This window comes from Myotis davidii, unplaced genomic scaffold, assembly GCF_000327345.1.
Source record: "Myotis davidii unplaced genomic scaffold, ASM32734v1 scaffold855, whole genome shotgun sequence".
Classification (NCBI taxonomy): Eukaryota; Metazoa; Chordata; class Mammalia; order Chiroptera; family Vespertilionidae; genus Myotis; species Myotis davidii.
In genome coordinates, this window is record NW_006286978.1 from 225,285 (window position 1) to 236,737 (window position 11,453).

The 11,453-nt window shown below is 50.1% G+C and overlaps 1 protein-coding gene and 1 long non-coding RNA gene across 3 annotated transcripts in view; one reads left to right on the forward strand and one right to left on the reverse strand.

Moving 5' to 3' along the window:
• Positions 1–1,263: 1,263 nt before the first annotated feature.
• On the reverse strand, positions 1,264–6,241 carry LOC107182310. Of its 2 annotated transcripts, XR_001513035.1 has the most exons (4): positions 6,160–6,235; positions 3,057–3,266; positions 2,256–2,374; positions 1,264–1,694 (listed from the first exon to the last, which is right to left on the reverse strand). It is a non-coding gene; the product is annotated as an uncharacterized LOC107182310 (long non-coding RNA). The 2 variants fall into 2 exon arrangements; XR_001513034.1 differs by lacking the exon at positions 3,057–3,266 and having other exon boundaries at positions 6,160–6,241.
• Positions 4,851–11,453, forward strand: part of GATA1 (GATA binding protein 1 (globin transcription factor 1)) — a 7,245-nt gene continuing 642 nt past the window's right edge. The window contains 6 exon segments of the mRNA XM_006758868.2: positions 4,851–4,962; positions 9,072–9,310; positions 9,805–9,980; positions 9,982–10,177; positions 10,279–10,424; positions 10,940–11,065. Coding sequence (XP_006758931.1) covers positions 9,091–9,310; positions 9,805–9,980; positions 9,982–10,177; positions 10,279–10,424; positions 10,940–11,065 — 864 coding nt within the window. The 5' untranslated portion in view covers positions 4,851–4,962; positions 9,072–9,090.

The following is an 11,453-nucleotide window of genomic DNA, read 5'->3' on the forward strand; positions in this document are numbered from 1 at the left end:
ATTTTTTAAAGAAAATAAACATATGAAAAATAAAATTTTAAAAAATAAATCAAAGACCTAAATCCATAAAACTCTTATAAGAAAACTTTGGCATAAATCTTTGTGACCTTGCATTAGGCAATGGTTTCTTAAATATGACACCTAAAACATAAGCAACCAAAGAAAATGTAAATAAATTGAGCTTTGTTAAAACTAAAAACTTCTGTGCTTCAAATGTAACTCTCAAGAAAATGAAAAGTCAACCCACAAACAGGAAAAAATACTTGCAAATCATATATCCATAAGAGTCTAGCATCCAGAATATCCAAAGAACTCTTAGAACTCAACAATAGAAAGACAAATAACCCAATTAAAAATGGGCAAATAATTTGAACAGACATTTCTCTAAGGAAGATGTGAAAATGGTGAACAACCACATGAAAAATAGCTCAACATCATAAGTCATGAGGAAAATGCAAATCAAAACTATATTGAGTCCCGCCGGTGTGGCTCAGTGGTTGTGTCGAGCAAGGGCGGGTTGCCGGCTCAATCCCCAGTAGGGAGTGTGCAGGAGGCAGACAATTGATGACTCTCTTTCATCATTGATGTTTCTATCTCTCCCTCTCCCTTCCTCTCTGAAGTCAATAAAAATATATTTTAAAAACAAAAAACTACAATAAAATAGCACATCACACCTGCCAAGATGGCTAGAATAAAAAAGCAGAACAAGCCCTAGCTGGTTTGGCTCAATGGATAGATCATCGGCCTGTGGACTGAAGAGTCCCAGGTTTGATTCTGGCCAAGGGCACATGCATGGGTTGTGGGCTCGATCCTCATTAGGGGAGGTACAGGAGGCAGCCCATCAATGATTCTCTCTTATCATTGCTGTTTCTCTCTCTCTCTCCCTCTCCCTTCCTCTCTGAAATCAATAAAAATATATTTTTTAAAAAGCAGGACAATATCAAGTGTTGGAAAGGATGTGGATAAATTGGAGCCCTCATACAGCTTCAGTGGAGAACACTCTTGTAGTTCCTCAAAAAGTTAAACAGAATTACCTGTAATTCTGTTCCTCATATTGTATGATTCCATTTATATGAAATGTTCAGAACAGGCACATCCATGACAGAAATTAGATTAGTATTCCAGGGACTTGGGAGAGCAGAAATGGAATGGGAAATAACTGCTAATGGGTACAGGGCTTCTTTTGGGGGTAATAAAAATGTTCTAGAATTGACAGTGTTGATAACTGCACAACTGTATGTGAACAGACTAATCGCTGATATGTATACTTTAAAAGGGTGAATTTTATGGTATGTGAATTACATCTTAATAAAAATGAATGAACTATGGATACACACAACAATCTGGATGAACGTCATAGCCATTATGCTGAGCAAAAGAAGCACATACTGTATGATTCCATTTATATGAAGTTCAAAAACAAGCCCCCAAGCCCCAGTATCCTATACTGTTTATACATATGTATGAATGGAATAAAAAGCATCATGAGGAAGATAAATACCAAACTCCAGGCAGTGGAAGGAGAAAGGGAGATGGAATTGGCACAAGGACTTCAACTGTACTGTAATATTGTTCCTTTTTAAACGTATCTGAAGTAAATAAGGCGGGGTTCTGTCCCCGTCCTGGTGGACTGCACAATCTGCAAGAGGCATGAATAGTCCAAATGCCATGGGCTGGCACCAAGCTCTAGAACCCTGAAAGATGCCAGGAGAGAAGGAACCAGTCAGGGAAGACTTCAAGGAAGAGAGGACGTTGGGGCTGGTCTCAAATGGAGGTCTGACAAAGTGGATGCTTGGCTGGGACACTCCACCCCCACCCTCACCCCCACCTCCCGCCCTGCCCTCGTGGGTCTCCCCCAAAGCCTTGCCTGGCCCCACTGATTCCCTTATCTGCCCACTCCCAGCTGCCTCCCTGCTGGCTGAACTGTAGCCGCAGACTTCTGGGCCTGTGCCCCCTCCACAGGGATGGGGGAGGGAATAGGGGGAGGCCTGGCCTCAGAGCCTTAGAGTTTCTAGCTCTTGATGGAGGCACGGCTCTGAGGCCCCCATTCCCCACCCTTCACTTCCCTTCCTGAGCCCTTTCTCCCTCCAGTTATGAAGAAATGGGCCATGAGTCTAGCAGCCACATCCTTGTGTGAGATGTGCCACCAGCCTGCCCTACCCCTGGAAGACAGATTTCCCTACCTCTCCCCCTACCCTGCAACTGCTGTTTCTAATAATACTAACATTGAGGAGAGTTACCTTTACAGAGCTCACCATTTATGGTGGGCCAGGCAGGCCCTGTGTTGAGTGGCATCTCAACAATATTTGATGGGGATTCTATGATTTGCGCCCATTTTCCAGGTGAAGGAACTGCGTTCAGAGTGTGGCTTGCCCTGGAAACATGAGCAAATCAGTGTCAGAACTGAGACAAGAACCTAGGGCTTGGATGAACACCTTCATTTCTCTGTGCCTACTCCAGTCTGGAAGACAGAGGCAATTATATGCCCTTACACACAAGGACCTGAAGAGAATGGGCTACTGTGATGCAGGGAGAGCACTTAGCACAGTGCCTGGGGTGGCTTGGCAAGCATTGTTGCTGTTGTTATTATATTAATGCTAAGAAAAGTATCGAAATCAGTATTATCATCATTATTGTTGGTAGAATTAGGAGGAATAATAATCATTAGTTTTAGAAATAGTATTAACAATAGTATTACTGCTAAATTGGAATCAGCATTAGTACTACATTATTAAAATTAGTATTAGTGCTAGCATCAATATTAGAATTAGTATTAGTAATTAGAATTGGTATTGGCATCAGCATATTATTAGCATCAATATTAGAATTAGTAGTAATTCTAATAAAAAAGGTCCAAGTACTATCCTTCACATATAGTAGGTACTCAATAAATAAATAAGAATATTTAAGTTATTGAGATTTCAGATTCAAGTGTGTTAAAATCACTTTAATGGATTCAATCTTGTTTAGTGGCCCCGTCACCCTATGGAGTAGCCACTATTATTACCCCATCTTTACAGATGAGGAACTGAGATTCAGAGCAGAAAGCAACTCACCCAGTGGGTGGCAGGGGGTCTATAAATGAGGGTGGGCTGGCTCCAGAGTGGATGTCCTGAAACCATCTTCACTTAGGTCATTGGGTCTTTTCTTCATTCTTACCAGTGAGGGCTCAACATGGGCGTGGCACAAAGCAGTAGCTCAATAAATTCTAAGTCATGGTCTTGGTCTCTTTCCTCCTTAAAACTCCCATTTTGCATATGAGAACACTGAGGCCAGAGGGACAAGATGAGGATGGGAAACTCCCTCTAGGGTGGGTCCATGGGTGAGAAGACCCCACTGACCCAGGGCTCCATCCTTGCCCTCTGCCCTCAGTGTGTCTCGGTCTCCCCATCTGTAGAATGAGTGGTCAGGAGAGCTCCCTGTCCCATGGAGTTCTGGGGCCGTGACTGGGTAGTCTTACCCGCTTCCCTATGGGGACCCAAGTTGGACACCTACTTTGTGAACTATGCACATGTGTCCAATGTTTTCATATGGAGAAAGTGCTCAGAACAGGCCAGGCATGAGTTTATGATAGCATGAGACACTGGTTGTTGTCACTGCTGTTACTATTCGGGGGAAGTAGGACAGGGCAAGAAGGTGGGAATTGTGGTGCAGAGGCCCAGCGATTCTCTGAGTGTCCCTCTCAGCAGGTTGAGGGCAGAGCCATAGGCCACATGGGTCCATATCAGTCCACATTCCCGTGTCCCACCACCCTCAGCACCACCTGCCCAAGGTATCCCAGGTGCCACATCTCTGTCTCTGTGCCCCTCTCTGTAGCATCGACTTTGTCTCCCTTCTGTTTCTCCACCTGTTGTTGGCCTCTGTCATTTCCAGACTTTATCCTTCCCTTCTGTCCATCTCTGTCTCTCGTTCTCTTTGCTTATCTATCTGTTTTTAACTGTCTCTGGCTCTCTCTGTGTGCATCTCTCTCCCTTTCTCCTTTCCTTCTGTGCCTCCTTCCAGCTCTGTTTCTTTGTTTATTTCTCTGAGTCTCCCAATTTCCATCTCAATTTGTGTCTCACTCTATCCCTCTAATTTCTCCTTTCCTTCCCCCACCCCATGCCACTCCTCAAGGACCGGCAGAGGAACTAACTCCTAGTTCCAACCGTTTCCCGCCACCAGAGCAGCATGGCGGGCAAGAAGTTGAGGCCGCTGTCCCTGGGTGCCCCCCAGCTCCGCCTCCCATCCCAAGTCAGCCTGTTACCGCGGAGCCAACAGCCACCGTGGCCTCCATCTGATAAGACTTATCTGCTGCCCCAGGACAGGCCAGAGCTGGCGTAAGCCTGAGTGGGGTGCTGAGTGAGTGTGCCCCTGCCTCCCATCAGCCCTGCCCTGGCCCCTGGGCTGGGCCTGGGTCGTCAAGATGTTCCATGGGCTCTGGTTTAAATACTACTTAACCTTTCTGAATCTCATTTTTCTTGAATGCACAATGGGTACAGTCACTCCCCTCCTATTCCTATGGCCAGTAAGACTCACATACATAAGTGCCCAGCCCACACCTGGCCCAGCACATAGTAGGGGCTTTACACTCACTCACTGAAAAGCCAAGCAGAGTCATGAAACCACATCTGCTATTTTCATTTTATCTTGGCTTCAGCCCATATTGTTTGGTTGGACACTGAAGTCCATGGGAGCCCAAGTCAAACAGGGTCCAAGAATCCATGGGGTGGGCAGGTGGGATGGAGGAGGGTCCCCATTGCCCAAGCGGTACCCCACCAGCAGGAGGCCCGCCCCCTCCCCTGGTCTGCCCCACCCACTGCTGCACCAGCCACTCCCTGGGGAGGAGGGAGGAGGGAGAGGGGAGGGAGGGAGAGAAGGAGGAAGGGAGCCTCAAAGGCCAAGGCCAGGCAGGACACCCCCTGGGATCACACTGAGCTCGCCACATCCCCAAAGCAGCTGAACCCTCTGCACCAACCAGCCCAGGTCAGTCTCAGCCCCCCGAGAGTCCCCAGCAAGGCAAACTCCGGGCCTGCTGCCTCTTACCTCAAGGCTATCCCCCTAGCCTGCTTCAGGTTCCCCAACCTACCCCTGGCCCCCAAAGTGTCTACCACCCCTGAATCCCTTGGTAGATCCTCCAGACCACCTCTGCCTTTCCAACCCCCATTCCTATCCCAAACCTACCCCTCTACCCTACTTTCTGCCCTGACTCCCATCTACACCTTCCAAAATTCCTACGTTCCTCTGATCCCTAAATGTTCCCCATACCCCATTTCTGCCCCTAAAAGAGGTTTTTATCCCCCAAATCCTACTTCTGCCCAAAATCTGATTTTCCCTCACCTGAACTTGTCTCTGTATACAAATTCTCCCCCAAAACTCACTCTCCCACCCCAACTATTTCTGCTCCCCAAGTCCTATCTGCTCTACAACATCTTTTCCTCTGCCCTAATTTCTCCCTTTGACCCCCGTACCTATCTCTGGCCTGCGAACCTTAGCTCTATCCTCTTACTCCCATCTCTGACTCTCAAACCTTGTATTTGTTCCCAGTGACTTCTCTCTGATCCCCCCAAACCATTTGTCTCCCCCAAATCCTTGCCTGCTCATCAGAATGTCTTTGCCACCCCAAACGCCAAGTCTACTTCTTCAAGTCTGTACTGTCACATTAATTCTTGTGTCTGCCTTCCCTAAACCCCATCTCAGGCCCCAAAAGTCTGTCCGCCAGGTCTCTCTGGCCCCAAATCTTTCTCTACTCCAATTCTATCTCAGTTCTGAAACTCTTCCTATGCTCCCATAACCCATCTTTGACCCCTAAACTTCATCTCTGCTCCATTAAAACTCTTGGATCCCCAAACTTTTCCATGACACGCAGAATCCATCTCTGACCCCCAAACTACATCTCTAACTTCTCAACTTTCTCTCTCTCAACTTCACCCCGATCCTCAACCTTGTCTCTGCTTTCCCAACCTATTTATGATCGCAAAATGTGACCTTTCAAGGTTGTCTCTGCTCTTCAAACCCTGTACCTGATTTCCAAGGCCCCATAGCTATACCCCAAACCTCTTGGACTCCTCAACCCCTATCTGACCCTCAAACCCTCCCAAGATGCCATCTGCCCTCAGACCCCATCTCTATTCCCTTTAGCCCTGAGGGACCCTCCCTTGAGGGCTGGAATAGGGACGTTACCTGGGGTGAGGGACTGGGCGAGGGGCTGGGCCGAGGGAGAGTTGAGGGTGCCGGCCTGCTGCCTGCTGCCCGTTGGGGCAGCACTTACTCTAGTGGGGCAGCTGATAAGGAGCTTTCATATCCCCCAGCCTTGAGATAAACTTTATCTCTGTCTGGAGAGTGATAACTGGGCGGTGGGGGGGGGTGCCCCTGCCATGAGAGGAGTGGGCAGCCCTAGACCCGCCAAGGTGTCAGATGCAGGGGGGTCAGAGGGGGTCAGAGGGAGGTTAATGGGGAGTGAGGTAAGGATGAGGGAATAAGAGAACAGTGGTGATGGAGGCAAAAAGCAAAAGACACACAGGAAGACAAAGAGAGAAGGGAGGAAGAAACAGAGAGAGATGAGAGGAATAAAAGAGAGAAAAAAGAGCAAGACACAGATATACAGAGAAAGGAGAAGCAGAGACTCAGAAAGAATGAGATAGACAGCAGGAGAGCAGGAGACCCCGGAAACAGAAATGAGAGTGAGACAAGAACGGGGGTGGAGGGATAGAGAAAGACTCACAACTAGAATCATGGAGAGACAGAGACGAATGAGATGAAGGCTGAAATGAGGAGACAAGACCCCTCCCTGGGGAGAGACCCTGGAGTCTAGGTTGGTTGTGGGCACATCCACAGGGCCATCTCTTTACCAGCATAACCCCCAACCGGGGCCCAGCCCTTCACATAAGCAGGGGATTTGAAGGGGCCTTCCATTCTATCTCCCTCACTCTAGTCTACAGACAGGGACACGAGGCTTTTAGGTTCACAGGACAAGTCACGGTCAAGGGTAGGTTTCCTGGATCTTCATCTGGAGCTGTGTGCAGTGGGGTCTGGTCCGGGATATGGGGATAATAAAACAGATATGGAAATAAGGCCAGAGGGCCCAGAGAGAAAGCAGGGAGAGACAAACAAGCAGAAAGAGACAGAATGTGAAAGATGTAGATATGAGTAGAGAGGGAGAGAGAAGAGAAAAAGATACAAAGAAAACTAAGAAAAGGAGAAACAAAAAGAGATAAAAAGACAGAGTCAGCCCTGGCCGCTGTGGCTCAGTTGGCTGAGTGTTGTCCCATGTACTGAGGGATTGCCAGTTCAATTCCCTAGTCAATGTTTCTCTCTCTCTCTCTCTCTCTCTCTCTCTCTCTACTCTCTCTCTCTCTCTCTCTTATAAATAAAAACATATTTAAAAAAAAGACAGAGAGATACATCAAACTCAGAGGGAAGGCAGGGGACGGGGCAATAAGACATCAACCAAAGGACTTGTATCCATGCATATGAGCACGACCAATAGACAAGGACAGTAGTGGGGTGAGAGCTTGTGCTGGGGGTGGGAGTGGGCAGGGAGAGGTCAATGCGGGGGGAAAGGAGACTATGTAAAACTTTCAACAATAAAATTTTTTTAAAAAGACAGAGAGAAAGATGGAGAGAAACAATCATAGAGATAGAGATACAGAAAGACAGACAAAGCGAGAGAAAACCACTAGACATTTATAAAAGTAGAGAAAGAAAGCAATATATATTATGGTAGCATAGAAATGATATGAAATACAGAGAGCAAAGAAACAGTGTTACAGAAAAAGACCCAGGGAGACAGTGATACACACAGAGAAGTATAGTGGCAAAGGGGCATAGACCAAGCTGCCATCTCACATGTCTTAGCTTGGCCCTGTGACCACCTCCTATCTGGCAAATGGGGAAACTGAGGCCTGAGGATGGTAGGGGCTGAAGGAAGCAGAAAGCAGAACTAGGGCCAGCCTCCCCAGGGAAGTGGGTATGGGTAAAGGGAACACCTCCCACCTGTCCCCCTTCTCAGAGGAAGCCAGTGGCCTTGGGGTGATTTCAAAAGTTGGGCGGGGATGGCAGAGATAAGCAGTGGGAGGTACTGACCCCCCCATCAGGGAGGAACTCTCTCTGCAGACGCAACTGAGGTGGGGGAGGGGGAGTCAAACCGGAAACCTTGGGGTTTCTGAGAAAGTCAGAAGGCAAGATGCAGTAGATAGGGATGAAACTGGGGAGCATAAGAGGGTGAACCCCCAGGTCCAAGGGGGTGACCAAGGGGTTCATGGAACTCTAATTCTACACTCCATCCCACCCAACCCAGACTCCTCTAGAGGGGGAGAGAAGGGAAGATGGGGGCAGGGGAAGAAGAGGAAGAGGAAGAGGAAGAGGAGGACAGGAGGAAAAAATGAGCAGAGAGAAAAAGATGAACAGAAAGAGAGGGAGAGGAGGATGAAGAAAAAGGAGGAGAGGAGAGAGGAGTAGAGGAGATGTAGAAAGGGGGAAAGGGATAGAAGGTGGTTTAGGGGGAGGAGAGGAGAGAAGGAGGAAGAGATAGAAGGAGAGAAGAGAAAGGGGACCAGGGAGAGAGGACGAGGGGGTAAGGGAGAGGAAGAGGAGAAGGGGAAGGGGGGGGAGAGTGAGGAGGAAGAAGGAGTAGTGGAAAGAGAAGGAAGAAGGGGAGAGGAGAGAAGAAAGAAGGGAAGTTGAGTGAGAGGAGGAAAAAGAAGAGATGGGAGGGAGGGAGGAGGGAGAGGGAAGAGAAGAAAGGGAGAAGGAGGAAGAAGAGAAGGAAAGGGAGGGAGGAAGAGAAGGGAATGTAGGAGGGAGAGGAAGAGGGAAGAAGAAAAAACAAATGAGGCAAGAAGGGGAGGAGAATGGGAAAGGAGAGGAGGATGGGGAGTTAGAGGATTGAGAAGAAGACTAGGGAGAGATGAGGTAGGAGTAGTAAGGGAAGAAAGAGAGGAGGGAGGGGGAGAAGGGACCTACAGAGATGGAAAGGAGGGATATAAAGATTGAGTGGATGGAGTGGGAGGAGAAAGGAGGAAAGAGGGTGTGGAGAGGAGAGGAGAGGAAAGGGGAATGATTTCAGTGTCTGAGGACCCCTCCTGTCCTCACAGGTCAAACCTCAGAGGCCCTATGGAGTTCCCTGGCCTAGGGGCCCTGGGGACCTCTGAGCCCCTACCCCAGTTTGTGGACCCTGCCCTGGTGTCCTCACTACCAGAATCAGGGGTCTTCTTCCCCTCTGGGCCTGAAGGCTTGGATGCAGCAGCTTCCTCCACTGCCCCAAACACCGCCTCGGCTGCAGCTGCTGCACTGGCCTACTACAGGGATGCTGAGGCTTACAGACACTCCCCAGGTAACTCCTTTGGGTGATTTTCCTGGCAGGGTTCCACACTGTGGCTGGGGTTGCCATGGAGACCCTTGGCTAGGGTAGAACTGCACAAAGATGCCATCTTGGAAATGGCCAGAAGCCTTCATGAGGTATGTGGACCACTTTCCCCACTTATGTGCAGACCCGGGACTGTCCATCACCTTCAACCCACCACATCGGGAATGAACGGTGTAAGTGGGGGAGGGGGGGTCCTAGTTGAGTGGCCCATGGGGCTCCACAAAGTTATGCTCAAAGCCCATTGGGAAAGGGCTGCTGGTGACTGCAGCTGCCACCAGAGTGACCAGTGGGACTCAGACCCAGGAGTCACCCAATGGCCAGCAGCTGCTCTGGCAATCTATGGGAAGGTGGGAAGGTTGGCCACCATGTGGGGCTGTTGGGAATCACTGCATCCTGAAAGCAGGATGGCTTCAGACCTTCTGTCCCCTTCTTTCTTCCTTCCCATCCCCACCCCCTAACAGTCTTTCAGGTGTACCCACTGCTCAACTGTATGGAGGGAATCCCAGGGGGCTCACCATACACCAGCTGGGCCTATGGCAAGACTGGGCTCTACCCTCCATCCACTGTGTGCCCCACCCGCGAGGACTCCCCACCCCAGGCCTCAGAAGATCCGGATGGAAAAGGCAGTTTCCTAGAGAACGTTAAAGACAGAGCGACTGAGTCCAGACCTCTTGACACTGGGACCTGCAGTGCCTTCATCCATCCCTGTCCCCAGCACTGCCTATGGGGGCCCTGACTTTCCCAATAACTTCTTTTCTCCCACCGGAAGCCCCCTCAATCCAGCAGCCTATTCCTCCCCCAAGCTTCGTGGAACACTGCCCCTGGCCACCTGTGGTGAGGCTCCCCCAAAGGGACAGGGAGGTTGAGGAGGGGATGGGGTCCAAGGCAATGTTGGGCTGAGCATGGTTCCCTCTTGCCCCCGTCCACCTCACCAGAGGCCAGGGAGTGTGTGAACTGCGGAGCGACAGCCACTCCACTGTGGCGGCGAGACAGGACAGGCCACTACCTGTGCAATGCCTGTGGCCTCTATCACAAGATGAATGGGCAAAACAGGCCCCTCATCCGGCCCAAAAAGCGCCTGGTAAGACCCCAGGCCCATCTCCCCTAACCCAGGTACTCTGTTCTCACTCCGGGCAGGGATCTCTGTCCTCACACTCTATGAGAACCCACATCCCCCCTCCCTGCCCCATCCATTCAGGAACCCAGCTCTGTACAGCAGTGTCTACCCTCAGCCCACCCTCGGGCTGCAAGCAGGCACGCCGTCCACTCCCTGCACAGCAGTTTTCACCCTTGCCTACACACTGAGATCACCGTGGGGCCCTCCCGAGACGGGTTGATTTACTTGGTCTGGGGCGCTGCCTGGGCATCAGGATTGTTTTCGACTCCCTGAGTGAGTCCAATGTCTGCCAACGCTGAGAACCACTGATGAAGCACCCCACGCCATTTGGAAAGCCCCGGGACAGGAGGCCATGCCCTCGCCCCTTAGAGAACCCTCAGTCTACGCCTTGTCCAGGAAGCCCTGCCTGCACCCTGACCCTCACCTCCTGGGTCCTCCACCCACCAGTGCACTGACCCTCACATTCTTGCTGCCCCCAGATTGTCAGCAAGCGGGCAGGTACCCAGTGCACCAACTGCCAGACAACTACCACGACACTGTGGCGGAGGAATGCCAGTGGGGACCCCGTGTGCAATGCCTGCGGACTCTATTACAAATTACACCAGGTGTGCCCTGTCTCCTGAAACCTGCCCCTCCCCTATCCCACCAACACTCCCTTCCTTCTCCTTCTTTTCCATTCCTGTATTCTTCCTATCTCCCTTCCCTCTCTTTTTCATCCCCTTCCTCTCTTCTCCCTGTTATTCTCCTCCCTCCTTTCCCCCTCATCCCTCTCTTTTCTACACCTCCATCTCCTCTCTGCCTTTCTTTCCCTTCCTACTCCCTTCTCTCTCCTCCATTTCTCATCTCCTTCCCCCTCCCCTCCAGCCATCAGCTAGTCCTATGGTTGAAGGCTCCCCTGGCTTAGGGCCTCACAAGCTCATGATTCCTTAGGGCATTATCTGTGCCACAGCTGGGGCCTGCTCCCCTAGTCCTTGACCCAGTTCCTGACTGTTA